This window comes from Clupea harengus, chromosome 11, assembly GCF_900700415.2.
Source record: "Clupea harengus chromosome 11, Ch_v2.0.2, whole genome shotgun sequence".
NCBI classification, from domain to species: Eukaryota; Metazoa; Chordata; class Actinopteri; order Clupeiformes; family Clupeidae; genus Clupea; species Clupea harengus.
In genome coordinates, this window is record NC_045162.1 from 18,837,124 (window position 1) to 18,864,734 (window position 27,611).

At 47.9% G+C, this 27,611-nt stretch overlaps 1 protein-coding gene across 1 annotated transcript in view; it reads right to left on the reverse strand.

Annotated features, from left to right (window-relative positions):
- LOC105896139 (vacuolar protein sorting-associated protein 13B) overlaps positions 1–27,611 on the reverse strand; it is a 338,344-nt gene that overhangs the window by 297,630 nt on the left and 13,103 nt on the right. The window contains 4 exon segments of the mRNA XM_042709212.1: positions 1,222–1,396; positions 3,083–3,264; positions 4,250–4,417; positions 11,412–11,532. Of these exon segments, the coding sequence (XP_042565146.1) occupies positions 1,222–1,396; positions 3,083–3,264; positions 4,250–4,417; positions 11,412–11,532 (646 nt within the window).

Consider the following 27,611-nt stretch of genomic DNA (forward strand, 5'->3'; position numbering starts at 1 on the left):
CCTCCATCCCTCCCTCCATCCCTCCCTCCCTCCCTTTTTCTCCAGCATAATGCGATTTTCAAATGCTCGGGTTCCAGCAGCCGGTCACCCTTTCTTGTATATTTTTGTGAGAGGATACTAATTCACCCGCCGAGCCGCACATAGCAGTAGCATGACACCAAGGCTTACATCTGGCATCGGCCAAACGGCAGAGAGGCCATGCCAACTCCCCCTCGTGCTGTTCAAAAGTTACAGCTCCATTCTGGCCTGGCACTTACACACACACACACACACACACACAAGGGCACACATACAGACACAGGCACGAGCATACTGACAGACAAAAACACACACATATTCACACATGCACTTTCAGACAGACAAACAGCCACACACATTAGCAACACTGGGTCTGGTCAGTAGGAGAACACGGAAGAGGGGAACAACACGTCTCAAGATGGTCAAGCCAAACGTTTCTGCCATTTTGTGAGGGATCTCTTTTTTCATTTGATCAAGAAGTGTTGTTTCTCTTTTGTCATCCTCCGCCTGAGCCTTGGCAGATGGAGGAGATCGGGCCCTGAACACGATAGTCTGTGTCGAGTTATTCTGCCCGCTGCTTGACCGAGCGTGTGTGTGTGTGTGTGTGTGTGTGTGTGTGTGTGTGTGTGTGTGTGTGTGTGTGTGTGTGTTTGTGTGTTTGTGTCTGTTTTCAAGGAGGAGACACGGGGGAACACACTACGGTCAAACTGATGTTCAATGTCCCGTTCCCTCGCAGGCCGTCCCTGTGCACTGATGTGGAGAACCGCACGCGGAGCGAGGGGAGGGGAGGGGAGGGCAGAGATGATGAGTCACTAAGGGGACAGGGTAGATGCGGAGGTTGGGAGGAAGTGGGCTGGACCCTGCTGTGTGCTCCGCAAACAAACACACAGGCCGCACTCACGTACAAGAGTCAAGTGGCAGGCACAGAACTAGCACGATACTGCTAAAAATCTCCAACGAACAGGAAAGCATGAGAGCAAGACAAACCGAAAAATGTTTGGGGTCATTCAAACCAAAAAAAGAGCATCTTTATTCAAAAAAGGCAGGGAACCGAATAAGGATGTGGTCACGCAAACAACAAAGAACATCTTTATAACTGAGAGTTTATCTGTGGTAAGAGCTATTTCAATATGACCGGAGGCTCTGTTTGCTCAGTTTGGTGACCTGGCAATTTAGTGAGTTTGGCGAAACTGGCATCCTCACCTGGGATGCTGACCACCACCTCCCTGGCACTGCCCGCTCCCTCCTCGCCTTCGCCCTCCTTGTGGGCACCGATCTCGCCGTAGTACAGTGCTATGGCCAGCTCCATGACGCGAATGAACATGGGCAGCTGCTGGTCAGTCATGGACAACTTCAGGCTCTCCACCATGGTCTGGATCTGTGTGGACACGCACACACACGCACACACACACACACATACACACACACAGCCGTCAGTCAGCATGAAGAAACGCAGACAAGCCCCCAACCCCCATCCCTCAAACCAAAAACCACAGTGGCGGTCCAAAAACGTCCAGACACAACATTACTGAGATGTCTCAAATGTTTCATCTTATTACATGTATTTCCACTATCCCACGAGCAGAGGCATCCTGACATGAGGATCCTACTGTGTCCCTAGTAGAAGGGTCGGTAGCAGGCGGCGGTTTCGCTTCGCTCTCAGTCAGGTTGTGTGGGGGCGAAATTAGTGAATCCGCAGAGACAAGCGAAATTGACAGGGCAAATCCCCAGGTTTATGAAAATGAAAACCACGTGAGAAACAATGAGTTGAGCGTGTGATGGGTTTGGTATGTGACAAGAGGCAGGAGTAAAAATAAAAATTAAACTCTGACCAAGACGACGGAGGCTTAAAGAGGCTTAAAGAGGACCTATTAAGCTTTTTTGCATTGTACAGCATGTGAAAAATAATGTCTAGATGATACGTCAGTGTGAAAATATTGATGTAATTAAACGATGCCTGGGCAACCTTATTGTCTCCATGAACACAAATTTTTGTTTCTATTTAATATCAACTTAGTCGAGTCAAAAAGACCCCTGTGGATCTTTATTTAATCCCTTGACCTTTTGAACTAGCTGACTGGCTATCCGATAGCTAACTTGCCGGCTATGCACCGCGCCACATTTGCAACAAGCACACAACCACGCCCCCAGAGCGAAGTGGTAGGGCAAACCTGTGGGTGTCCAAACCTGGCATCAGACTACCATGACGATGGGCTTGACTGGGGAAGAAGCCACCTGCCCTCCATGCATGGAATATTAAGACAGTGCCGACAGAAATTAAATAATTAACATCGCCGAGTTCCATTCCCCTTTACCACTCAAAAAAGTAAACAAGTCGGAACCACTCGCTACCTCACTTAGGTCTGGCAGTGCAATAGAGAGAGAGAGAGAGAGAGACAGAGAGAGAGAGAGAAGAGGGAGGGGATGAGAGATGGAGAGCGAGATAGAGACAGTGAATGAGAGAAAGTGAGATGGAGAGAAATGGGAGAAAGAAGTTTGAGAGGAAGTAAGAAGCAAGAGGCAGGAAGGAGAAAGAGAAGGGAGAGATGAATGAGACAAACCTGTCACTGAACATTTGCACTAAATTGTTCATTGTATATATCTATTTATGTTAAATTGTTGTCATATCCATATTCATCGTACTTATATCTTATCATGTCTCCTACCTCATTTATATACTTTATAACCTCTACTGCCACCTTCACCTGTACTTCACCTGCACTTTACATATATCTATATCACATCTGCACTAATCACCTTTATTGCTGCTCATGTTCTTACTGCTCATACCACTTATATCTTATGTCATACTGTATATACCCTATTTATCTATATTTATATTACCATTTGCACATACTCTGCACTCTTCTACTTTGCACTTCTGGTTAGATGCTAACTGCATTTCGTTGCCTCAGTACCTGTACTCTGTGCAATGACAATAAAGTTGAATCTAATCTAATCTAATCTAATCTAATGAAGAGAGAGGGAGAGAGAGCCGGAAGGAAGAAGCTAGTGAGCTGAGGAGTGAGAGAGAGATGACGACCACATGTGGAAGGCGGCTCACTTTGATGACAGCCGGTATCTTGGAGTTGATGTTGTCGTAGGTGAAGTGCAGGCGTGTTCGGAAGGAGCACTTGTAGAGCAGCGGGTCCTGGTAGAACTCAATCTTCCCACTCGCGTTCCTCTTGTCCAGACACACCGTGCAGTCCGAGAAATTAATCACCTTTCTCAAAACCAGATCAGGAGCTGGACAGCAGAGGGAAAGAGATCATGGCACAGATGCAAAGGAAGAGCCAGGAAGAGAGACACAGAGAGAATGAGACAGAGACAGACACAGAGCGAGATAGAGACTTTTATTAACTGATGTGTTTTTTACACACTGGCCTTCGTCGGGATTGAGAGCAACTGCATTGAGACAGACATTAATATACATGAGATACATTTGTTCTCCACTGCGTTCCACAAGTGTTCAAGGAATCCTTTCCATCCAGACAGGGAGAGTGTTGACACAGGAAACAGAGGGCTACCCTACGGCTCAATCCCAGGGCCAATTATTGCACTCATCTGTTGATATAAATTTTGACCCATTCAGATGTTAAAAATACTACGGCCCATAAATCAACAGCTCCTTTGATGTAGCTTTCTGGAATATGAACCACGGCTGTTTTCAGAACTGTGAGTTCAAAGGCAGCCACCTTTACAAGCGACTGGCGCTTCTATTGTTGCTTATTGTCGCCATTGCCAACCTACTGAAAGTATGCTCTATTAAATACATCATGTGTGCTATTCCTGCCATTGATGTTATAGGTCACAGTGGGCCTATTGAACACATCATATCGGAATGCTTTATAGGAATAGACTACTAGTCAACGTCTATGGAATGCTTAGTGGTAGTTCCGCCTTTACATCCTGTTCGTCCACAGCCGACCTACGCTGTTCGACTGGGGCGCATGGGGCAGAGCACTGGCAAAGGGAGTCTCACCAGTGAAATAGACTGATCGTCCCTATCTATGGAAGGTTATTCCCTTTAAATGTGGCACTTTTGCGTGCCTCCACTTGTGTGCATTAAGGTTACGTTTATTCTCCCCTATGTGCTCCGAACACGCCCACAGCGCTTAGCTTCAGATTTAAGGTGACCTCGTGAAAGGTGTGGTTGAGGTGTGATTTATTTCAAACTAAACAAAACTGGGTCACACCCTTGTTTATTTGGGTTGTATAGAGGAAGGCTCACCAGCTATGTCCATGAAGGCCCTGTCCCACAGCTCGTCCACGGTGTAGCACTCCGCTGACGTGATGTTGACGGACAGCACGATGTCGTCCTCCACATACTTCAGGATGAGGTTGTTCACCACGATGTTGACATTGTTGGCCACCCGCCTTATCAGACTCTGAACATACCCTGAGGGGGAGGAAGAACGAGAGAGAGAGAGAGAGAGTCAAAATGAAATCCAACACATGTAGGGTAATTGGCCACTTTCCGTGCCCTTATGGCATGTAAGAACGGCATGTAATGTTGTGACCTCTGAACCCTGACTTGACTCATGCAATAGGTCATATGACCCACTCAAGCAAAGCATTGTAGATAGAATTTAGTTCAGTATTATATCTAAATAATTCTGAGGCCAACAGCCAAAAAATTATAACCATACCATGAGCATCCCCCTTGAGGGTTTGTGAAGTCAGGTTAAAGGTAAGTGCTTAAATTATAATCCATTAAACTTCTCATCCAATTCAGCAAAATTCTCTTCACGTTCCTGTCTGTCCAATGTGTGCGTTCAAAAAACCTCACTATTCCACATACTATTCCAGCCAATCAACAACACTTCTGCAGAAGCACCGAGGGGAGGGGTATATTTGATTGGCTCTTAAGCTCAAAGATCAACTACCTTTCGCCAGGATTGAGGACTGCACCTTTAACACAGCTCCATTCTCCAAGCAGGGTACCATTCTCCAAGCATTGACTCCCTTTGCTTACCTCATGCCTGGGATGCATGTTGGCTGTCACCAAAACAGGTGGGCCTCAAGCTTTAGCCCCACCCACCCCTCAGCCTAGCCACAACATAGGAGGGACTCAAGACCATCCACACACCACACTGAATAAATCAACAAGGTGTTGGCGTTGTAGACAGGTGCCATTATAGACGTTTAAAATTCAAATTGAAAGTTAAATGAATAGGCCATGACTCAGGAGGAAATGTGCATTGCACCATGTCAAGCTACCCCCCCCCAGCCCCCACCCCAACCCAACCCGTGATGACTTTGTCAGGACTACATGACAAGCTGGGATTGCAGGCATGTACAGCTGCATGACAACGAGCTGGTCTCTCAAAGGCGCTGAGACAGAGCGAAAGAGTGACAAATGGACAAATGGACCAAGACAAGTACATGAACAGAGGGACGTGAGACCTTAGGAAAACAAGAGAAGGTGAGAGAGGAATCACTGGAGGAGCTAGGCAACATGTACAGAGAGAGAAAGTAACAAGAAATAACGAGAGTCAGAGCGAGAAAGAGAGTGTGTGTGTGTGTGTGTGTGTGTGCGTGCATGTGTGTGTATGAGCGAGATTGGGTTTCAGCGGTGCTTGGGGAGCTATCTTGCAGTGTTACCAGTCACTCCTAACAGCTCACCAACGCAGGGAAACAGAAGCTCACGAGGAAAAACATACATGGTAAGGTCATTACTCAACAAAGTACGAAAGAACTTAAAATATTACAGACAGGGGAGTTTCGACCATAAAATATGAAAATATACAGCAATAAATCCTCTTAACCACAGCACCAATGACATTATTCATTCCTCTCTTGTACTGTTCAACACAGCAACTCCGAGTTAAACATATAAAAGTTTAATGCTTTTTCCTTGTTTTCCAACCCAAACGTTGGTCTTCCTGCAACGACATGCCTCCGCAAGACAGTGACTCAAACGACAATTAACGCAACCTGTGATGTATCGCTGAATAAGGGAAAATCTTGAACCCACTTAGGCCATAGTTTTTTATTCTCCGACATCCTGAAATGTCCAATCCCCATTTCCCGGCTTCTCCGTCCGGTGCAGCGTGCCGAGTGAGTAATGGTAAAATTAAACTTAGTAACTCGCCGTTGGGCCATCTGGAAAGCCTCTGTGCCGTAATAACTGCTCTTGGAAGACAAATAAGAGATTCTTCAGAGATGGAAGTGGAGGTTTTTATGACAGGAGTGAAAAAGCCTATTCCGAGGTTAGGACATACCAGCAGACTGTGGAGTCAGGACACGAGTGGCGTGCAGGCGCATGCACACACACACACACACACACACACACACACACACACACACACACACAGTAATGAAAGAGGTTAAGTGGTGCCTGAACATTTACATTATCTGCGAGATGGAGCCCCAGAGGTCTGCCTGCTGAGCCAGGATATCAGAACAACTCGCTGCTCCTCTGACCCGTGATGTCACATCATTTCCTCTCACGCCGCGGGGTGAGGAAGAAAGAATGTACACACGGCTACAGTGAACATCCCCCATGGGTGTGTGTGTGTGTGTATGTGTGTGCTTGTGTGCAGGTGTGCGTGTGTGCGTGTGTGCGTGTGTGTGTGCGTGCCTGAGCAGGGTGTTAGGGTCACTTTGAACGCCTGCGTGGCGCACCTGCAGAGGGGGCTATAAAGTGACGCTTTGCCCCCCGCCGATCGCCTCTCTGGATCCAATTTACCCCGGACCAACACAGGACCCATGCGCCCACTCTCTCTCACTCCCTCTCTCTCTCTCACAGTCTCCATCTCCTTCTCTTCTCTCTCATTCACTCTCTCTCTCTTTCACTCACTCACTCCCTCCCTCTCGACTAGTCGTTGCACAGCGTGCCGCTTCAATAAACAATTGACACAGCCAGCACCTGTGTCTGGCCCCACCGGGATGAGGCCCACTTAAATCTCCTCGACCATAAAATGACTGGAAAAACCAACCTCTTTATGCGATCGCCGCGCAGGCCAAGACCCAAGTCTCTTCAGTGCAATTCAGGAAAGAAACACTATACTGTCCCATGTTCTCCTTTTTCCTATAGACGGAAAGTATTAGCAGCTATTAGCGCTGCCAATTATTAGGCAACAAGGAAAAGACTGACAAGCCTTTTCACCAGGACGGATGCACAGGATCATATACGGCACGGTTGTCTGCGGCGTCTGTTTTTAACGCGCACAGAAATAGATGTCGATTCAGTTTTGTTTGGGTTTTTTGACGTCTGACGCACAACTACTGATGAGCCGCTGGCCTCTTTCTCAAGTTGGCAGTATAATTCACAGAATTATAAAAGCCCCCATTTAGGCCTCTGACGAATCTTTTATTTGTCTTCCAAGAGCAGTTATTAAGTGATACAATGTCAAAGCTTTCCAGATGGGCGAGCTCGTGTTGTTTAGCACATCACCTCGCTGGGCTGGGCTGGGTTGGGCTGGCTCGGGGGCCAACTCTCAGCTGTTGGTATAATGTGCCTAGTGCGTCGCCCTCGTCAGCACCGCGCCACTCCCTCAGATTTAACTGCAGATTAGAGGTTTACAGTCTGCTCCCCTTTCTCCGTTTCACAGTTCACAGAGTTGCAGTCTCGCCAGGGGCCACTCTGAACCGAGGGCCAGGCCAGGGCCACTGTGCCCAGCACAGACCAGCCACTGTCCTTAACCAGACCGGCACAGACTAGTCACTATCCTTAACCAGACCGGCACAGACCAGCCACTATCCTTAACCAGACCGGCACAGACTAGTCACTATCCTTAACCAGACCGGCACAGATTAGCCACTATCCTTAACCAGACCGGCACAGACCAACCTCTATCCTCAATAAGACCAGCACAGCCTGCATCCTAACCAAGACCAGCCTTCACCAGACCAGTCTTCAACATAACTCATATCAGCAGAGGCTCCATCCTCACGCAGACCAGCACAGGCTCCACACATAAGAAGCATATTCATTGCAGAATAAACTTCTGCAGTTTGGTCCACTGTGTAGCCACTATGGCGAGAAAAGAGTAACAATACCAAAATAGTTTGTTTTCCAACGAACAATAGTGCCATAAAAAAAGTCAGTTAACTGGTATGACCAGAGCAGGCACTACATGTCTCTTATTGTACACACATTTTTAAAGGTGCTATATGTAACAATTTTAATTTAAAATATTTAAAACTCAACAGAATGTTAAGGAATAACCCTTTTGACGTAATGTAAAAAATGTAGGGGTGCCCAAACATAGTAATACACTGCCGCCAAGGTGGGGAGTATGAAATTGTGACTAGCCGACACAGCTATTCAGACTTTCAAACTATTCAGATAGCCCCTTTAAGGTGCAGATATATCAAGTGGTTATAAGGTTGAATGCCTGTAATTCAATTACAGAAGCAAAACACAAAAGTAAGAGTTGTGAAACTGAACTTTCAGTGGCTGTAGATGGTGATCAAATACAGTGAGCCGGTCACACCACGGTCTTCACAGACAAAACCCAGCAGGACAGTAGCAGTGAGTTTATAGCGCCTTGTTAAAAGCATATGCGAATGTGTGTGTGTGTGTGTGTGTGTGTTTTTCAGTTGCAGTGGGTGCTGCCATGATATACAAGTTTAACTGCCAGAGCTAAATATCCCATTCGCACAAGGATCTGGGACCAAAAGAGAAAATGCCAAAGGAGGTCACCAATGCAAAAAAAAGAGAGTCACAAACCTATTCTGGGAGCTAAATACCTAGAAATAGTTATTTTACCAGGGAAAACATGGTAGATGCTGTAATTTTGGTGCAAACAAGAAAAAGAGAGAGAAAGAGAGAGTAAGAGGGAGACGGAGAGGAAGAATAAGAGAGATGGAAGGAGAACGAAGAGAGAGAATGTGTGTGAGAGAGAAAGACAGATGGACAGACAGAGAAGAGAGAGAGAGAGAGAGCGAGCAAGAAAAGGAGGGAGGGAGAGTTAGAAGAGAATTACCCAGAACAGTAAAAGCAGTAAGACACGTTCCAGCAGACTGCAGATGCGTGGCACTGACCACAAGCTGACGGCCACTTCAGAGGCTCTCAGGAAGCCTCTGGTCAGAGACGGAGCTTTGTGCATCTAAAAAAATATATATACCTAAATCCCATCTGTGTCTCTCTTGTGAGGAAGTTTCAAATTTGAGAGAGAGAGAACGAGTATGTGTGCATGTGTGTGTGTGTGTCTGAGTCTATGCATGAGTCTATGTCAGTGTGTGTGTGTGTGTGTGTGTATGGGTCTATGTCAGTGTGTGCGTGTGTGTGTGTCTGTATGGGTCTATGTCAATGTGTGTGTGCGTGTGTGTGTGTGAGTGTATGGGTCTATGTCAGTGTGTGTGTGTGTGTGTGTGTGTGTGTGTGTGTGTGTGTGTGTGTGTGTGTGTGGGTCTATGTCAGTGTGTGTGTGTGTGTGTGTGTGTGGGTCTATGTCAGTGTGTGTGTGTGTGTGTGTGTGTGTGTGTGTGTGTGTGTGTGTGTGTGTGTGTGTGTGTGTGTGTGTGTGTGTGTGTGTGTGAATGACGTGAGGATGCGCTGTGGCTGAGCCAGAGCAGCTGTGGTGAGGGGGGTGTGGGCACGCCTCTGACGTGAGAGGAGAGTCGGCGGCGCTTTCAAACTGCACCCGTGCCCCGCCTGCGTGGGAGGGTGACGAGACATCAGACATGAGACACAAAACAACATCATCATCATCATCATCATCATCACAGTCAGGGGGCCCTAGTGTCCCCGCTGCAGAAGACGTCTCTCTTGTCTCTGTCCTCTCCAGTCAAAAGGGCTCTGAGAGGGACTACAACAAAGAGGAGAGAGAGGGAAAACAGACACATAAATCAGAAAAAAGGAGGGACTTCTGTCTGTCACTCTTTGGCTGCCTGCTGAGGGAAGAGAGACGAAGGGAGGGTAGGGAAGCACAAACGAAAGATCCCAAAAGGGCGTTTGGGCTGTTGGCCGCTTCAATGGCTTGCATGTTTTTGTTTGCGTGAGCCAGTGCGTTAGGAGGGAAAGGGGGGGGGGGGGGGGGGGGGGGATTAGCGGGGGCCCGGAGCTCCAGCTGTGTCAGCCTGACAGCCACGCAGCAGAGCAGAGGTGACCCTGGGTGACAGAGTAGCAGACCCCAACCAAGGCCAGGCCGGTGCCGCCCAACTCGGCTTGGCCTGAGACGTGGCAGGCAGGAGCAGTGGAAGCCTGGGGGGGATCGGGGGCAGGGAAGGAGACCCCTGCTTTAACAGCTGGGGGGCTGATGCTATCTGCCTCGCAGCCGAGGAAGCGGATCCTCCCTGGGCACGAGCCCCAGGGTTGATCTGGGGGGTGGAGGGGGCCCCCCCTCCATCGCTGAGCCCCCAGTGAGGGACACGACAGTTGAGGAAACACCTCCAGGTTGTTTGCTATCCTGCTCTTTCTTCCTCTTTCTGCGGTTCCTCTTTTTCTTCCAGTTTGCCTCTTGCTATCTCTTCTCTGGCCACTCTTTCTACTCTTTATCTACCCCCCACCCCCACCCTCAAAATCCACCTCCCTCCCCTCCCCCCTCCTTTCTCTCACCTTCACAGGTACACAAACAAGAACATTGTACACAGTGCCCGCAGAGAGGTGATTTTTACAACCGCGCGAAAGGTCAAGAGATTGTCTGACATTGGAGCGCGGTGTCCACTCACATACACACCCCATTTTTGGGTCTCTTATAGGTCAGTGCGGCAGGGGCGTGCTTGTGGCCCGCATGAGTGACATAGCAGAGGAGCAGCAGCGGCTGCGGCTTGGACACTCTGTGGTGTTAAGAGCACGGCCTAGGCTCCGTTCAAACATAAACGCACTATAAATCAGGAGCAATGAGGGACAGAGGCGAGTGTGGGGTCCTTCTGAGAAGCCCTGGAACAAACACACACACACACACACACACACACACACACACACACAGATTGTCATCCTTCCATTCAGACAAAAAGAGCTTATCGCCACACACACTGTGATTGGAGCAAAGCCAGGCTCGCTCTCAACAAGGACGAAGAGGTGCGAGCACGGAGCGTTGGGAACGGCAGAACATTTCAAACCAACGCTGTACAGTGCCTCATGAACTTCAGTGCAGATGCAATATGTTTGTACTGTTCTACTCAAGAAGAGAGTGTAGAGAACAGGAGATGAGGGAGAGGCGCAGAGGAGGAAAGGAGAGGACAGGAGAGGAAAGAGGAAAAGGAAAGAAAGAGAGGAAAAAGAGGAGAGAAGAGAGGAATCCTTGTCCAGGGAGGAGGCATGCGATCAAGTGGCCTTGCTGATAAGACACGCCACCCGCTGATATATCACCCTCCCACCCCACCCCACCCCACCCCCCTTCCAAACACCTCAGCCTAGACCATGGGGGTGTCATGTGGGGAGGTAGGGTGTCGTAGGGGCCATGGGGTTAGGGGGGGGCGGCAGGGGTCCAATCACTCACCTGGGGGAAGGTCTGGGTCGGTGGGGGCGGCCTGCTGCACCCGGCGTGGTTTGGCCAGAGACTTGGAGCTGTCGGAGGCGCTGCGACTGGTGGAGCTGGAGCCACAGCTCTCGTGGTCATCCTGCCGAGAGCAACACAAGAAAGGGGGGGGGAGAAGGTGGCGATTAGAGGAGAAGACAGAAGAAAGAATGAAACGATGAGGACAGATGTTGTTGGAGGTGGAGGGGAGGAAGGCTGTGGAGTGATGGTCCTCCTCCTCCTCCTTCCTCCTCTTTCCCCGTGCTATTTCTCCGTCTGATATAATAATGTAATGATACCACTACTTGTGGGTGTTGAGGAGCACATTTTAAACGTGCTTCACATAATTGGACAAGGCGGGTGGGGGGCGGTAGAGTTCTCACTCTCTACAATTAGCCTCTCCTCCGTTAAATCACAGCCAACAGCCAACAAAAATCTGAAGCATCTCCACGTTGCACTGAGCGGGAGTAGGAGGCAGAGGACAGAAGAGTGGAGGAGAGGAGGATGGGGGGTTTGAGATGAAACGAGGAGAGAGACCCGACAGAGAGGAGGAAGGTCGAGGTCACTCACCGCTGAGGGAGTTCTCTGTGCTTTTACAACCACCTCCTGGGCTGCACAAATAAACCCCAACTCAAGGATGGAAAACAGCACAGGACCGTCTCTCTCCCTCTCTCTCTCTCTCTTTCTCTCTCTCTCTTTCTCTCTCTCTCTGTTGCTCCCTCTCTCTGTCTGTCTGTCTGTCTGTCTGTCTCCCTCACTCCCTCATACTCCCCATCTCTTCATCCCTTTCTCCATCTCTGTCTGTCTCTATGTTTCTATCTTTGTCTTACTCTCTCACCCTTTCAATCACTCCTCATCACTTACTCGTTCTCTATACCTCCCTCCCTATCTCTCTTTCTCCATCTTTCCCTCCATCTCTCTCTCTTCATGCCCCTCTCCCATGTCAGCGGCACTCACTCATGCACAGGAATGTGGGAATGCCAGAGGTAGGAATGGGGAGGGAATCTGCCCCCACCCCCCCCCCTTCCTCCACCCCCCTCACAGGAGAAGAGCCCCTAGAGTAAACACACGGAGGGCGGACCGCAGTTATTTATTGGCTGGCCTACGCGAGTGCCCCTCCATAAAAGAGCTCAACAGGCCACAAGATGAGGTGCAACAAAAACAATTAGAGCTGTGAGGAAACCCAGTGCCCACAGTCTACTGGATTGGGTTTGGGCAAGGAGGAGGGGGAAGGAGGTGGTGGTGGGTTGGGGGTCCTCAGCTTTGATTGGATCAGCATGCGCACACACACACAGGCACACACACACACACACACACACACACACACACACACACACACACACACACACACACAGAAACACGTACACACATGTACACACACGCACGCACGTGCACACACACACACACATAAACACAAGCACGCACACACTCATACCCACAAGCACACACACACACTCCATCCACACTAATCCAGGGACATCAGAACATGGCTTACTCATTTAGCAAGTAATCTGTTTACAGCTGTGTTTCCAGGCCCTGTTAAGGATAAGGACACAGACGCTGAGTGCAGTGTAAATGGTAACGGCCAGATCCAGGGTCAGACCACATTGGCCCACTCACAAACAGCCCATTAGGGCAATAAAAGTGACCATTACGCCTCGCTCGTGTTGGCATGGACGCATGGCCAATGGGGGCAAAGGTCAGAATAATGACAAACTGTTTTAAGCAGAAAATCCGGTCAGAACCTTGAGTGAGAAGTCATGGAAACACTTAAATCATTTTGCCTTATCTGGCAACGTCAACATCCCCTCACACACCCATCCCCCCCCCCCCGGTCTTTGGGTGCCATAAAATTCACAGACCCTAATGACGATCTGAAAAGCCACTGCAGGTCTACAGTGGTGTCTGATGGTCAGAGTGTGTTCCTGACTGAACAAGACGTGAACAATACCAAGGTCACAGGTTTGATTCCCAGGGAGCACACATACTCATAGTATGGATGCCTTACCTGTCCTGTGCTGCTTTCCGGTACCCATGAACACAGAATGGGCCTGATTGGTATCCAGGGGCAGCACAGATGTGCTGACAGGCACTAAAGGGTTGGCCTGGTGTGCTTAGAGGTGAGAGGAGATCAGATGGTCAGATATCGAGCTCTGCAAGTCACACTTACTCTGGGTAAATGCCAACAATTAGGTTGACGAAATCAATTGCATTTAGTCGCTCTCTACGCCCATGCTTCATCTATAGCCTGTGACACACCGAGCCATCGGTTGGCCTTCGCAAGCGTATGTGGCCCCCAGCTTTTGCCATGTGTTCCAGCTGGCTTGTAGGCCAACTGAGCGTGTTTAATCAGGGGCGGGGCCCATCAGTGAGAGAGATCACTCTGATTGGTTAGTGTTTTACCTCTCAGTGACCGTGGTTACATGGATTCGAATAACTGCCTTAGTCGGACTGAAATCGCATTATCCGTTTCATGTAAGCACCTTAGTCGGATCGTAGTCGGACCGCACATAGTCGGACTAACACCCCTGGATAACTCGATCCGATCGAGTTGATAGTTCGACTATTGCGGCATGTAACGGTGAATTGGATAAGGAACTGGACTTTGCGTCTTTGCGCATGCTTGAGATCCCGCCGCCCTCCTCCCTCCCTCCCTGCCAGGTCGTGACCCGGAAGACGAAAGAGACGATACGTTGTCTCAACTGTTCATACTAATGACACGTTTATTTATGAATATCCTGCAGACTGTCTCACAAGCTTATTCTTGTTGACTATGAACAAACATAACAGAAGAGGTCCGAAGATATGAGTACCTTTACAACCCCTCCTTAAAAACGTATAAGGACGTTCAAATTACGATACTTATGTGGTGCCAGTGTTGACAAAAACGTTGACTGCGACTGTTTGGACAGAACGCGCTAATTCACCGAACAAATACTTTCATATTAATTTCCCACCACTTGTTAGTCATGTCATCCATTCATATCGATGTGAATCAATCAATACTAATACATCTTTAACTGTGATGTGTTTTTGTTTCATTTCACAACGTATTTACTGTATAATCAACGATAGCAGGTGCCCGCTTGTAAACAGTCCACATTTTATTTGCTTAAAACACACAGCAGTACTGTCAAATCAGAAAGCAAATCAGCTGTCAAAGGGCTGTTACCTGACCAAATACCTTTCAAACTCGGTGATAGTATTCACAACTAATTTGTTCTTCATTCTATCAAATATGATGAAGTGTGGTCCGCGACGGCCACAAGTAAATTATTGCGACATTTCTAACATACAACTCAGAACGAAGAGAACACAGCCAGTAGTAGCCTAATCTAATAAAGAGTTGCCTAATCTATTAACAAGGTCATGGATTGGTGGCTTAAGACAGGAACTATGAAAAGAAAATTAAATGAGAAAGCCTCTAACATAGACAAGGAGAAAGTGGTTCAGCCTCATTGGGAATTATCTCGCCGCGGAGTTGCATTCAAAACACTGTGTTTTTCTCCCGCTGAGACAGCAAGATGATAACTAGGCTATATTCTGTGTTGTGTGACGTTGGATAATGACAGCTCTTAATTATGAAAAGTTGACTACTAGGATGGCTGTATTAATGCCAGTGGGCTAGCCTACTGTTGGTAGTGAAATACTGCGGTCAGTATGCGCATCGTTGTGTTTTGTGATGTCTGTCTGAGTGTGTGATGGGAGTATGAGGCTGTGAGCGAACTATAGTTTGTAACATAACCAAGTCACGCATGGAGCAGGGTTCCAGATGCTTTGCCTTGCGCATTGTCATATCTATAACTAGCCTACTGGTACGTACAAAAGGAGAGCCCACCCGCGAAAATCATGTGTGCGCTAACAATTGTCTGGCGCCAGGTCTTGGGTAGGAGGCATGTTGTTCCAGGGATATTTAGTTAAATGGTCCGCAAATTTTTTTTTATTGGCTAAGTGGTCCTTGGTCTGAAAAAGTTTGAGAAACACTGCTTTATAGACAATAACGATCATACACTCCCATTGCACTCAAACAACCACACTCAAACGAGGAGATATTGTATCAATTAGCCTATTAAGTACTGTATTTATTGATTGCAAAGAGTTCAACGTTACAGCAACATAACTTTGCTCCGGTCGCTAAATCTGATATATCCGTGTGCATCATCGCTCTCCCTCTCTCTCTCTGCCACACCCACCCTGTAACCTACGTGTTTATACATTATAGAAGCAAGACCATTATATTGTAACAAATCACGGAAGCGTGGTATATTTGTTATGGCTTTTTATTAAACACTAAAACACAACACACTGTCACAATGGCACGGGCTTTATGCCCTGGTGCAAGTTACCACGAACAGACTGTGCTACCGTCACCCACCTGTATAAGCTCTGTCCCAACACAGAACAACGACATGTAATTAGAACGGTAAGGAACATATAGGGAACGTCGTTGAGCTAGTGCCTCCGTCCCTCCCTCACCCCCCACACCACCTCTATTCTTGTACATAGCCTTGTCACCTCCCGTATCGACTACTGTAATTCTCTCCTCTTTGGTCTCCCCCAGAAATCCCTCCATAAGCTCCAACTGGTCCAGAACTCAGCTGCCCGTATCATCTCCCTCACCCCCTCTTTCCACCACATCACCCCCATCCTACAGCAACTCCACTGGCTTCCAATTCACTTCCGTATCAACTTTAAAATTCTTCTTCATACTTTTAAAGCCATCCACAACCTTGCCCCTCCTTACCTGTCTGACCTCCTTCACACTGCCACCTCCACCCGCTCCCTCAGATCCTCCTCTTCCATCCACCTAACTGTCCCCTCTGCCCGGCTTACCACCATGGGGAGCAGAGCTTTCAGCCGCTCTGCTCCCAAACTCTGGAACTCACTCCCACCTGACATCCGAAACATTGACTCCTTCCCTCAGTTCAAATCCTCTCTCAAAACCCACCTTTTCAGGATTGCATTCTCACTGTAGTTGCCATGCTGTTTTTACTTGCACTTTTAATTTTAATTGTTTTGTTATTTGTTTGCTCCTGTTTTAAATTGTAAAGCGTCCTTGAGTGACATGAAAGGCGCTGTGAAATAAATGTATTATTAGAGTATAACAGTATGCGCCCGCTGCACGGCATTACGGGGCGACTATGCCGGCACGTTAAAATATTCTGGTTTAAAGTTAATGCTTGTGAAATCAGCTGTCACTCGGCTATTACCTGACCAATACCTGTCAAACTCGGTCATAGTATTCACAACTAATTTGTCCTTCATTCTATCAAATATGATGAAATTTGGTATTGTACCCGTGAGGCAAGCCTGAGTTAAGTTCTGTTCGGTTATCTGGCGCTGAAAAAACCCACGAATAAGTACTGTCAAATCAGAAAGCAAATCAGCTGTCACTCGGCTATTACCTGACCAATACCTGTCAAACTCGGTCATAGAAAAATATCATGAATGCATATTTATTACAATGGGGAAACTATAAAATCGGAGTACGGACAACTAATGCCCAGCGTTGACGATGCAGATATAGAGCTGGAAACAGCTAAATGAGCTACAGCCCAAATGCAGTGAGCTTTATCAAGCCCTGGAAAGTTCGGCACATTTGCCCGTTTCCACAGCGTCTGCTGAGCGGTCATTCAGTACAATGGGGCGTCTTAAGACATATCTTACGAAGTACGATGACTGACAAAAGACTGACTGGACTTGCTCTCATGAATATTCACACAGATTTGGAAATCGACAGCGAAGAAGTACTAAAACAATTTGATGCAACTGGCAGAAGGGCAATGCGTTTTGGCTGTAACTCATTATTTGCGCGCGTGTGTGTGTGAATGTGCATGCGTTTCTCTCGCCTTTTATCTTTCACCTTTGAATAATGTAACTTATAAACACGTTGGCCCAGCAGAAACAAACAAACAACGCAATGGACAACCCAAGAGGCAACACGCATTTCTGGACCGATGAACAGACGCGATTCATGCTCAATCAACTGTTGTTGTTGGTAGTGGTGAAGAGGTCAAGCGGAAATGGCTGTATCACCACTAGTTGTAATGAAAACAGCGCCACCTATCGTATCGGATATGACATGCTTTCGGCCAATGATTCGATTTATTCACTGCCATGTATATTGGGATAATAGCACCTACCCTCGAAAGAAAGCATAGTCCGACTAAGCAAAGATTCGAATTATACCATCATGTAAACACACTGAGTGATTGGAATGATATGTTCCTTCAACACATGGAACTGAACGGGAAAGAGCCAACATTTTGAAATTCTGAGGTTTCATTTAGCATTTATCAAGGTAAAGCCCCTTGAGTCTGGAGTTAGCATCATAGTATCCATGATTTCACCCATTCAGTGTGGTTTCTCCTAACTTTTCACCTCCACCTCTTCCTTTCTTCTTCCACAACCAAAAGACCAGACCTGTGCCATTTGCGACTCCTTATCAGACATGTTCTTGATTAGAATTAACTATATTATGAAATGAGAGTGAGCGAGAGAGGCGTTCTATATCCACAGTCCTAGGTTTTTTCGGGTTTCCCTTTTTGAACGACGAATACAGACTACCGCCACCTGCTGGTATGGAGAGTTATTTCCTCTCATGTAGGCACAGAACGCATGTGCTGGTTGACCGTTGGCTGGAGTCTTTGCGGTGTGTTCAAGTGCTACTTTTTGGCCCAGGCACAGGCCTTCGTCACCACTAGCTCTTTGATGTTGGTTTGGTGTCTCTGGCTTATCACCCTGCTTCTCTCTCTCTCGGTTTCTCTGTCTCTTCCTCTGTGTGTATCTCTATCTCCCTCTCTATCTCTTTCTTTCTTTCCCTTTCTCTCGTTTTCTCACGCTTTCCCTCTCTTTCTCGACTCGGTTTGACATAGTACAGTAATGAGCTCTCTGCTTGTGGCTGATGAAGATTACATTTTAAACGTGCCTTGCATAATTGGAGGAGGTGCTTGCTCTTGAAGATGCAGTTCTACCCCGGCGTGTTAACGTAAACAGGCCTACGCCAAAACAGGCAACAAAGCACCGAGGCAAAATATTTACGCTCCGCCACAGTCAAGCCCTGGATGCCCGAGGGGCCCCACGTGGCGTTTTCCATCGCCTCCGTAAACACACAGCCGCGGAATAATAAATAGAGTCATCAGGGCCAAATTATGAGCGCAGGGAAATAATAAGAAATAGATTATTGCTGATTGCTAACACCTCGTTTTCCCTTCGAGGCTTCTTCTTCTGATGGAGAGGCTTGATCTGGGGTGAGGGGATGGCAGAGGGATTTGATTGGTTCTTGTTGAAAGAGCCCAGGGCTTGTATACAGAGTAACATTTCTTGGAAGCGGTGTTAGTGTGGCATTGTTTTTCCCTCTCGCTCTCGCTTGCAAAACTCTCATCAATCATGCATATCAACACATCTTCACGTGTCCGACCAGACTACCAGTTCCAGAGCCTGTGGGTTCCGCGAGGCTGCTGGGTGCTGTTCTAGCTCCAGACTCCAGACTGGGGAGGTCTTGGACACGGGAGGAATGGAGGAGAGTTAGATTTGTTTGCTGTGTTTCACGGTGGGGTGGGGGGTACTATGTGTGTGTGTGTGTGTGTGTGTGTAAGTGTTGGGGGGTGGTTGCATTTCTTGGGGAAAGCCTTGGGACAGATGCAGGCATTCTCAGCTCTCAGCTGCTGGGGGGGTAAAGTGATCTGGGCAGAGGCACGACACAAGGCAAGGAAGCACAGGGAGGGAGGGATAGAACCCCAGACCTCAGCTGTTACCCAGAGATGATGGCAGAGAGAGAGAGAGAGTCAGTCAGACAGAAGAATGCTAATCAGGGTGGTAAACAAACAAGAACCCTCCAACAGAGAGAGAGACAGACAGGGGAAGAGTGAGAGGAAGAGAATAGGGTGAGATGAGTACGGGCAGAGGGAGACAGAAGTAGGCAAATTAAGTGGCCCTGACCCCTCTCTCTCCCTCTCTCTCTCCATCTCTCTCTCTCCCCCCGTCTGGTCTCTCAGACCCCTGTCCTCTATCAGAGTGAGACTAGTGAGTGACAGCAGAGGGGAGACCCCCTACTCAGGGGGTAAGTGGGCACCCATGGAGGGGTTAGGGGGCACAGGAAGGTGAGGTGTGCGGCACCCCTGCCCCCTGCCCTCCACCCCCCAACACACACACACACACACACACACACACACACAGACGTCTGGCTCACTGATAGGCAGCATGTCGGCCTTGTCTGGAGGGTAAACCCTGACGTGTGACCCCCACCCCCCAAACATACACACACACACACACTTACCACGCCCCCTCCCTCTCCAAACACAGAGGCTAAGGGAGGCACGCTGTGTAAACACAGTGATAGAAAGCACACTGCTTGATACCCCCGACCCGCTACCCTGCTGCCCCCCCCCCCCTCCAAATAATAGTGGCAAAAAATAGTTCTCTGATTAGAAGAGATACACAGAGCTTGAACTGACGTCACCATAACAAGCAAATCTATGCAGCGGGGATGACGTTACGGCAGACAAAAATAATAGAGTGGGGTTTGTTTTCAGAGGGGGGAAACTAATGAGAGTAGACAGGCTTGGCACGTGGCCTGGACACTTTACTGGGGCAAAGATAATGCTGTTTATCATGACCACGGATTGGCTCTGAGTACAACAAGGTGTTGTCAGACTAACTGAAAGGGCATGTGAGTGGGACAGGTATCTATTGATAAGCCTGAATGAATCATGTCTGAGCTTAATTTAGGCACCATGGCTAAATCCTATTCTGAAGTCAGTAATGCTAACATCAATAGCATGAATCAAATCAATAGGCTCTGACTGAGAAACATGCTTCTGTGAACTCTCTCTACACTGGATCAATTTGGATTTTGCCTTGTTGGCGATTGTTAACTCCTGGTGTTAAATGTCCTGGTCGGTTGTTGTTTTTTTTTCACCTAGTGAACTCAGAATGACATCTACACCCCTCTAACACATAGACCCACCCACCCACCCACACACACACCCCAAGACACACCCCTATGAGGAGTGCAGTGGTGGGAGGGGGGTCACGGTTGAGTGTACGACGACGAACGCCGCTGGTGTGGAAAAACAAACTGAGGGAACCCGACTCACTCTTATCTCCATCAGACTCCCCCGCTAGGTCTGACTGACACACTGACACACACACACACACACACACACACACACACACACACACACAAGACCCATTCACCAGCACCTCCCACCTCATCCCTGCCCCGCCAGCCCCTCACGACCCCACCCCTCCATCAGAACACAGCCATGCAGGCCACAGTGTAGCCCCCAGCAGGGGCCATGGTTCTGGGCTATGGAGCTTCCAGGGGAGATGGACTGGGACCATAACCCAAGCAGAAAACATGGTGGCCAGGGACAAGGACGGTTGTGGTGATTGAGTCAGACCCAGCTGTGGAAGGGGAGAACCAAGAACTAATTCTGTCAAGATCCAGACCTACTAGAACTGCACTGTCTGCATTCCCTGATCGTCACGGGGCTTGGAGTGTTCTGAGGGGCGAGTTCTGGGGGTGCGTGGGTGCAATGTGACCTGCAGGAGAGGGGTGAGGAATCTGGCTCAGGCTGCCCCGGGTCATCTCTCCTCCTCATCTCTCTCATATCAACACTCAAGCCGCTGCTGCACCATACACAGTAATCAACCAGCACATTGTTTCTCTAAGAGGGATGACACCCATCTGATGGAATGGATTCCAGCTGGCACAGAGAAAGAGAGAGAGAGAGAGAGAGAGAGAGAGAGAGAGAGAGATGGGAACAGAGATAGAGATAGATGGAGTGATAGATATAGTGTGATACCAAAAGAACTACAGGACGAAGAGAAAATGTGGAGGGGTTAAAAAAATAATCAAATGACAAACCAGGTATGTGTGACAGAGAGAGAGTGTGTGTGTGTGTGTGTGTGTGTGTGTGTGTGTGTGTGTGTGTGTGTGTGTGTGTGTGTGTGTGTGTGTGTGTGTGTGTGTGTGTGTGAAACAGAGAGAAAGACATAAACAGGAAGAAGCACAACTGCCTCAAATCACCACCCACTCACACCTTAGAGAGTGCACGTCAGATGCACAAGAAGAATGGGTCCATAATGTATTTTTAATGAATCTGTAACCGGTGTACAGAAAGCCATGGGGCTGTGATTAAAGGCCCTACTGACCCCTCACTCCCACTCCTTCAATCTAAAGCTTCAACTGAAGAGAGAAAAATGTAAGAAAACATGGCCGCCACTCCTGGTAGATCTCAGGGCAGGAGGTTTTCACACCGACCGTGAAAGAGCTGACTCCACTATCACAGAAATGCAGCTGGGGAATCCGTGGCGAATTGTCGGGGATTAAAAGGCCGAATCCGACTCCGGTGAGTGCGCCGGACTATTAGCCTCGGGGGTCGGCTGATTAATCAGCTCAATGAAAAGGAGCTCGTTACATAGAAATGTATTTTGTTCGCGAGAGGCCTGGGATTGTGGCAGCGCCGAGGCAACCACCGGTGTTGGGTGGATGAAAAATGGCCGTTCAGAGAAATAACACTGAGCCTCACCCAAGTGTTACAAATTTGGGAAGAGGCACCATTATTCGCTACACTCGTTTTGCCTCGAAATGAATAAGACACGAGTAAGGAAACCAACAGTCCTTTTCTATTTTGGAACCAATGTTTCTGGATCCTATAGAAAAGGATTAGAAAAAACAACACTTATGCTGAAATAAACGGAGAAGGTATGCAGTGTGCATGCAACCACTGGCGCTCAAAACGTCTGCACTCACAGAACAAGCCCTGTGTGGTTATTCAAATGCAACGACATGGCTGCATTTTAATGCGTTATGTGGTCACTCACAAACTACGACATGACTCTGTTATAAGCTCTCGATGCTCTGAATGGCTGCTTCAGAGAGGAGGCTACGCCACACAATGCCTTGATCAAGTGGAGACTCACGTCGGGAATCGACAAGTAATCACAGTCGTTGAAGCCTGGAGCGCAACGTCGGCAGCATTCAGAACAACACAAGGACGTTTAGGCCACGTTGGTTTACTGTCGGTGGAGAAAGTGACACTTCAATTTCAACTGCAATTCAACATCATGCCACAAAGTGGTCAGCCTGAGACGAGATTCTTACAGCAGTCACTGTGGGTCACTGGGTTTGCCGTGAGGCAGCTTAGCAGACAGACGATCGTACTAAATAGAACTTTCACGTTAAAGGAAAATTCAACCCCCTCAACCCAGATTAGTCATTTACCAATACTGACTTGGTTTGGTTTGAGACAGAAACATGAAAGATGCACAACGCTCGAGCCAATTTAAAATACAATTATAGCACACAATTATAATGCTTCTATAAAAATACGCTCCAAGCCTAATTGCTTTTATGAAAACCACACACCGCAGCATAACTAAGCACTCAGCGAATGCTGAGCGTGTTTGTGTTTACGGCTCAGATAAACAAGGCACCCTGAATTTCAAACATCACTCACATTCAAAAAAATCTACTAAACATCCATACAGCTGGGGTTTGCCTGAGGATTTTCTGTTTGTTGTTTTATACCAGGCTTCTCATTTTTTAGAACAGACATCTCAAAACAGCCCTCGCACCAAAGAGTACAACAACAGCCACAACAAAGTGTGCAAGCCTGCAGCTTCCTCTGTTATCATTCTAAAACCAGAGTTGTTTATGAGCTCTGCGATACCAAATGTGTTACTAAGCACATTTTAGCCCTGCATAATGTTACAATGAAAGCAGTTGGTTCATTTTCCAAGCATGTGCCTGTTTCAGGAGCCAGAAATAAAAACACGTTCATAAAAGGGACAAGCAGCCGGTGCCAAAACGCTGCATAATTACTAAACTATTTCCACGGTGAGAGCCTCGGAAGGCACCGCTACGGCAGTGGTGATGTCATAGGCATCCCGCGCTGCCAAGACAGCCTTTGCCTTGCCCAAGTCAACCTTGGTATGTTTAATATCTGCCTCGAAGAAGCCCAGAATAACAGCAAAAACAAACAGGGAGCCAGGTTGTGCACCGGCAGGCAGGCAAGCAGGCCAACAGGCCATAAGCTGGGGCTCGAAACCGCTCCTAATTTTTCAGGCCTTTTTTAGACGGAGCCTCTGAACTAGGACAACAAAAGCCCCTTTTCTGAGACAGGCTGACCTGCGGAGGGGTAATTGGTTGCAGCCTCGTCACACACGTTTTTTTCGAGCGTAGGGCACTCAGGTGGCCCACTGGGGCAGCCAGAGAGGCCATGGCATGGTCCCACAGAGCAGAGCACTCTTGCTGAACCCTCCTGAGCTGGTGAGACTGGGATGCGTTTAACGAGCAGAGCGTCTGCTCATCGTCCTCATCTTCCCGTCTCGTTAAGATCCTTTCTTGCGGCTGTTTATTACGTGACTCTCCGAGGATCAAACGCGGGCTTGCAAAACAATTAAAGCAGCCCCCTCCAAAAAAAAGAGCAACACAACATTAGGTCTTTTTTTTCCACATTCGGTCTGGAGTGCAAAACCACAAGAAGGCTCTCTTGTGTTTACGGTACAGTAGCTGCTAGAGCCGTTAAAATGTGAATAATGCGCTATAAATCGGGCTTGGGGGATAAATCTGATATTCAAGGTATTCATGCAGAAAATCTCTCTTTGCTAAATGTGTTCACTGTTTTGCGCCTACGCTGCAAACTAAACAGAGGAAAGCTTTCTAAGGACTCCCACTACAAACAACAGGGCACGCTCTACCTCAGTGAAGGCACTGCCAGACACTAGGCCAGTCAACACACCTCCAAGTCTCTGACTGAAGAGGACAGAGAAACATCAAAAACAACAAAAAAAAAACCTATACGCTGCTCTCATATTTCATTCTTAGGGATTTACTGACTAACCGAGTGGGAAAATGGATGAAAATAACATCACAGCGTAGCATAACACAATAGCTCAGTGGATTAAGCGTTTCCTTGTTAGTCATCACTTACAGACTAGACAGTGGCAGAGAGGTTTATGACAGCAACTGAGGGAGCGAGTAAGCACATCCTCAAAAAGGGAGGGATGAAAAGATGAAGAGAAATTGAGAGAGAAAATATCTCAACGGAAGGATACATGCAAACATTGTAAGAAAAGGGGGCCAGTGAGAGAGAGAGACGGAAATAACAGGAGAGACACAGGAAGAGAGAGTGAGTGCATGATGAGTAAAAGAATGAGAGAGAGAGAAAGGAAGGAAGAGAAAGAGAGAGAAAGAGAGAGAGAGAAAGAGAGAGACAGAGAGAGAGAGAGATCCTGATTTAGATCAGAGTGGTTCCAGCTCTTCAGATGTCTCCATCAGCTAACCGCAGCCTCAGCCCAAACATGTGAAGCATTCTGACTGGCCTGGCACGGCCTCCATCCCCCCTCCTGCTAATAACTGCAATGTGTTACAATAAAGCAATCCACACTGTCTGTCTGTCTGCCTGCCAGTCAGTCTCACACACACACATACACACACACACACATACACACTCACACACACAGACACACACACACGCACACACAATCAGAGGACAGGGGGGAAAATTAAAAAATCGTATCCAAAACCACAGCCTTTAATGGGAACCACTCATTAATTTCTAATACGCTAGCGTTTAGCGTTCCTGAGCGGGAAGTAAGCCTGACGCATCTGTGTGCGCTTTAAGGCGTCTGCAATGTGTTCTCTGAAACGCTCGAGGACACATTCACAGCATTGCTGAAACATATTGGTGGTTAGACATGACGTTTAATGCACATATCCAGTCTGGTTTTGCAGTATAGACCAGGTGCTTACATCCTCTTTCCATCATGTCAACATAAACATCCCAACACGGTCCAAACCAACCTAATCTCTTCTACTTTTCTCTTGCTACGAGCAGCTTGTTTCTTCACCAGCACTGAACTCGTCAGTCAACCTGAGGTCTCCTTACTCATTCTTACTCATGTACAAACTGAAGTACAGAAGCCACTGATGACTGACAGATGTCATCTTTCCTCAGCACTTGCGTGTGAGATGTGCTGGTGGCCCCCCCAAAACAACCGCCCCCCCCCTGCCACCCCCCGCCCTCGCCCTCGCCGTGCACGCTCGTCCAGCGCTGTGAGAGACAGGCACAGATATGAGCCGCGGCAGGGGCCGTGCGCAGCGGCAGAGGCTGCAGCTATTTTGACAGCTTAATTGCACATGTGAGGTGCAGCTGCTGTTTTGCCGGAGATTCCGTGAGTTCCACGGCAACTGTCCTGTAGTTACACAAGCGACTGTAAACAAAGAGGACGTACCTGGATCAGATGCAAGCAATTACCTGACTAGGGGCTAACCGCGTGTGAGGGCTATCGTATGACATAAGGTTTACAGTAGGAGGTGTTCTGTGGAGTGTATGCACTCCTGGACTGTTGAGTGGAGTGAGCCTCTCTCAAGTGGAAAAGCAGCATGAGCGAAATGTTGTTGCACTCTCATGGTCGTTCACAACGCTGTTGTCAACCAGACGATTCAAAAAGCAGGGCTGATAATCAGAACCTCTCCAGAGTGACTCAGAGTTGGGAAAGAGAAATGTGTCAAATTAAAAGTGCAAGAAAACAAAAATGACCTTTAACCCCAAAAGGCTGTCCACATCCTTAACTGCATGGATGGCATTGCAAGAAAGGGCAAAATCAGTGAGCATGTGCGCTGCCAAGTGAAAGCACATATTATTACCCAAATCTCTTAGTAAGTAAACACTGAAGAAGCATCAGGCAACACTAACACTGGGCCAAACACCTGATGGATCCTCCTTGACCAACACATCTTCAGCTACAGCTATAGCTTCACATCCACCCTCCACCTCTATAGTAAAGTAGCCCCTTCCGCCTTCACTACGGGGGGTGGACATGACTGCTGCCCTGTATTTAATAACCCCTGGATGAATCATATCCAGTGTTAAGGCAGAGATGTTTGGGGGGGGCAGCAGTTGGCCTCACATAAGGAGAAGGCTGGAGCTTGCTTCGAGAACACCCAACTCACTGTCAGCTGGAAATTATAAGCGTCTAAAAGTTTAGCGAAAGATTTAAGCAATTACAACATAATTATAACACATGTACGTTCTTATCACGCTGGTCACTTGAAGAAGCAATGTGGTAAATCTCAAGCAGGCGATACACTTCTCCGAGCCTACAATGTTTATTATCTTTTCAGCTAACCATATGCTTTAGAAATCCTTTTTTCTTCCCTCTCTCCCTCTCTCCCTCTCTCTCGCTCTCTCATTCACTCGCTTTTTCTTCTTTCCCTCACCCCGCCCACTACACCACGCTACCCCCCACCTCCCAACCCAGAAGAGTGACATGTCAAGCAATTATTCCAACTACATTCTTCCTTTCTTAGCCACACATCACAGAGCTCTGGTCTTGGGCCAGATAAAAGCAAACACATCTCGTTTCAGTGCGCCCTCCAGCAAGTGGAGCCCATTTCTATTTCAACAACACACCAAAACAGCCCTGGCCGAACAAATAAGCCTGAGCAGGAGAGCCACGTCCTGACGAAGGTAAATCCTTCCACCTCTGTTCACAGTTAGTGTTCAAATAATCAGTGTTTTCCAGCCTCCGACCACTTGGGTGTAAATAGACGTTAGGATAAACCCCCTGCACCGCGGCCACCGAAAGAGCTTTGCTGATCGCGGAGTAAACTACCGATCGGCTCGGAGAAAACCGCACACTTGTGAACGATGCTGGGTGGTGCGGTGAGCAACAACAGTCACATCCCATCAGGGCTGTTTGACAAGAGGGAAGAAACAAAAAAAACAAAAAAAAAAGCTGCTTGGAAAAACTGCTACATATGACTTTGGTCTCGGCATTCTGACTATAAAGGTGGAATTATGCGGCAGGTCAGCGGGGTGAGGGTCTGCTTAATGGAGTACACCAACCTAAACGAACGCCAGACCACCCACGTGCACGGCAACCCAGAGCCACTCCGGCAGCCTTCAAGGGCACCCTCACAGGGGAGAGAAAAAAGGGGGAGAAAGAAAGGACCACAGTTACCACGTTACACATGAAACAGAGTTTCGAAAACACACATCACACACACACACACACACACACACACACAGACAGGAAAGCCCCTCTACTCATGGCAGTAGTTAAAACACACTGTGACGTTTTATCATGTGCTGCTGAAACAGTTTACCAAACACTTTTAGAGTATTTCTAAAATCCCTTATTAAAAAAAAAACACAGACTGCCTCTTCC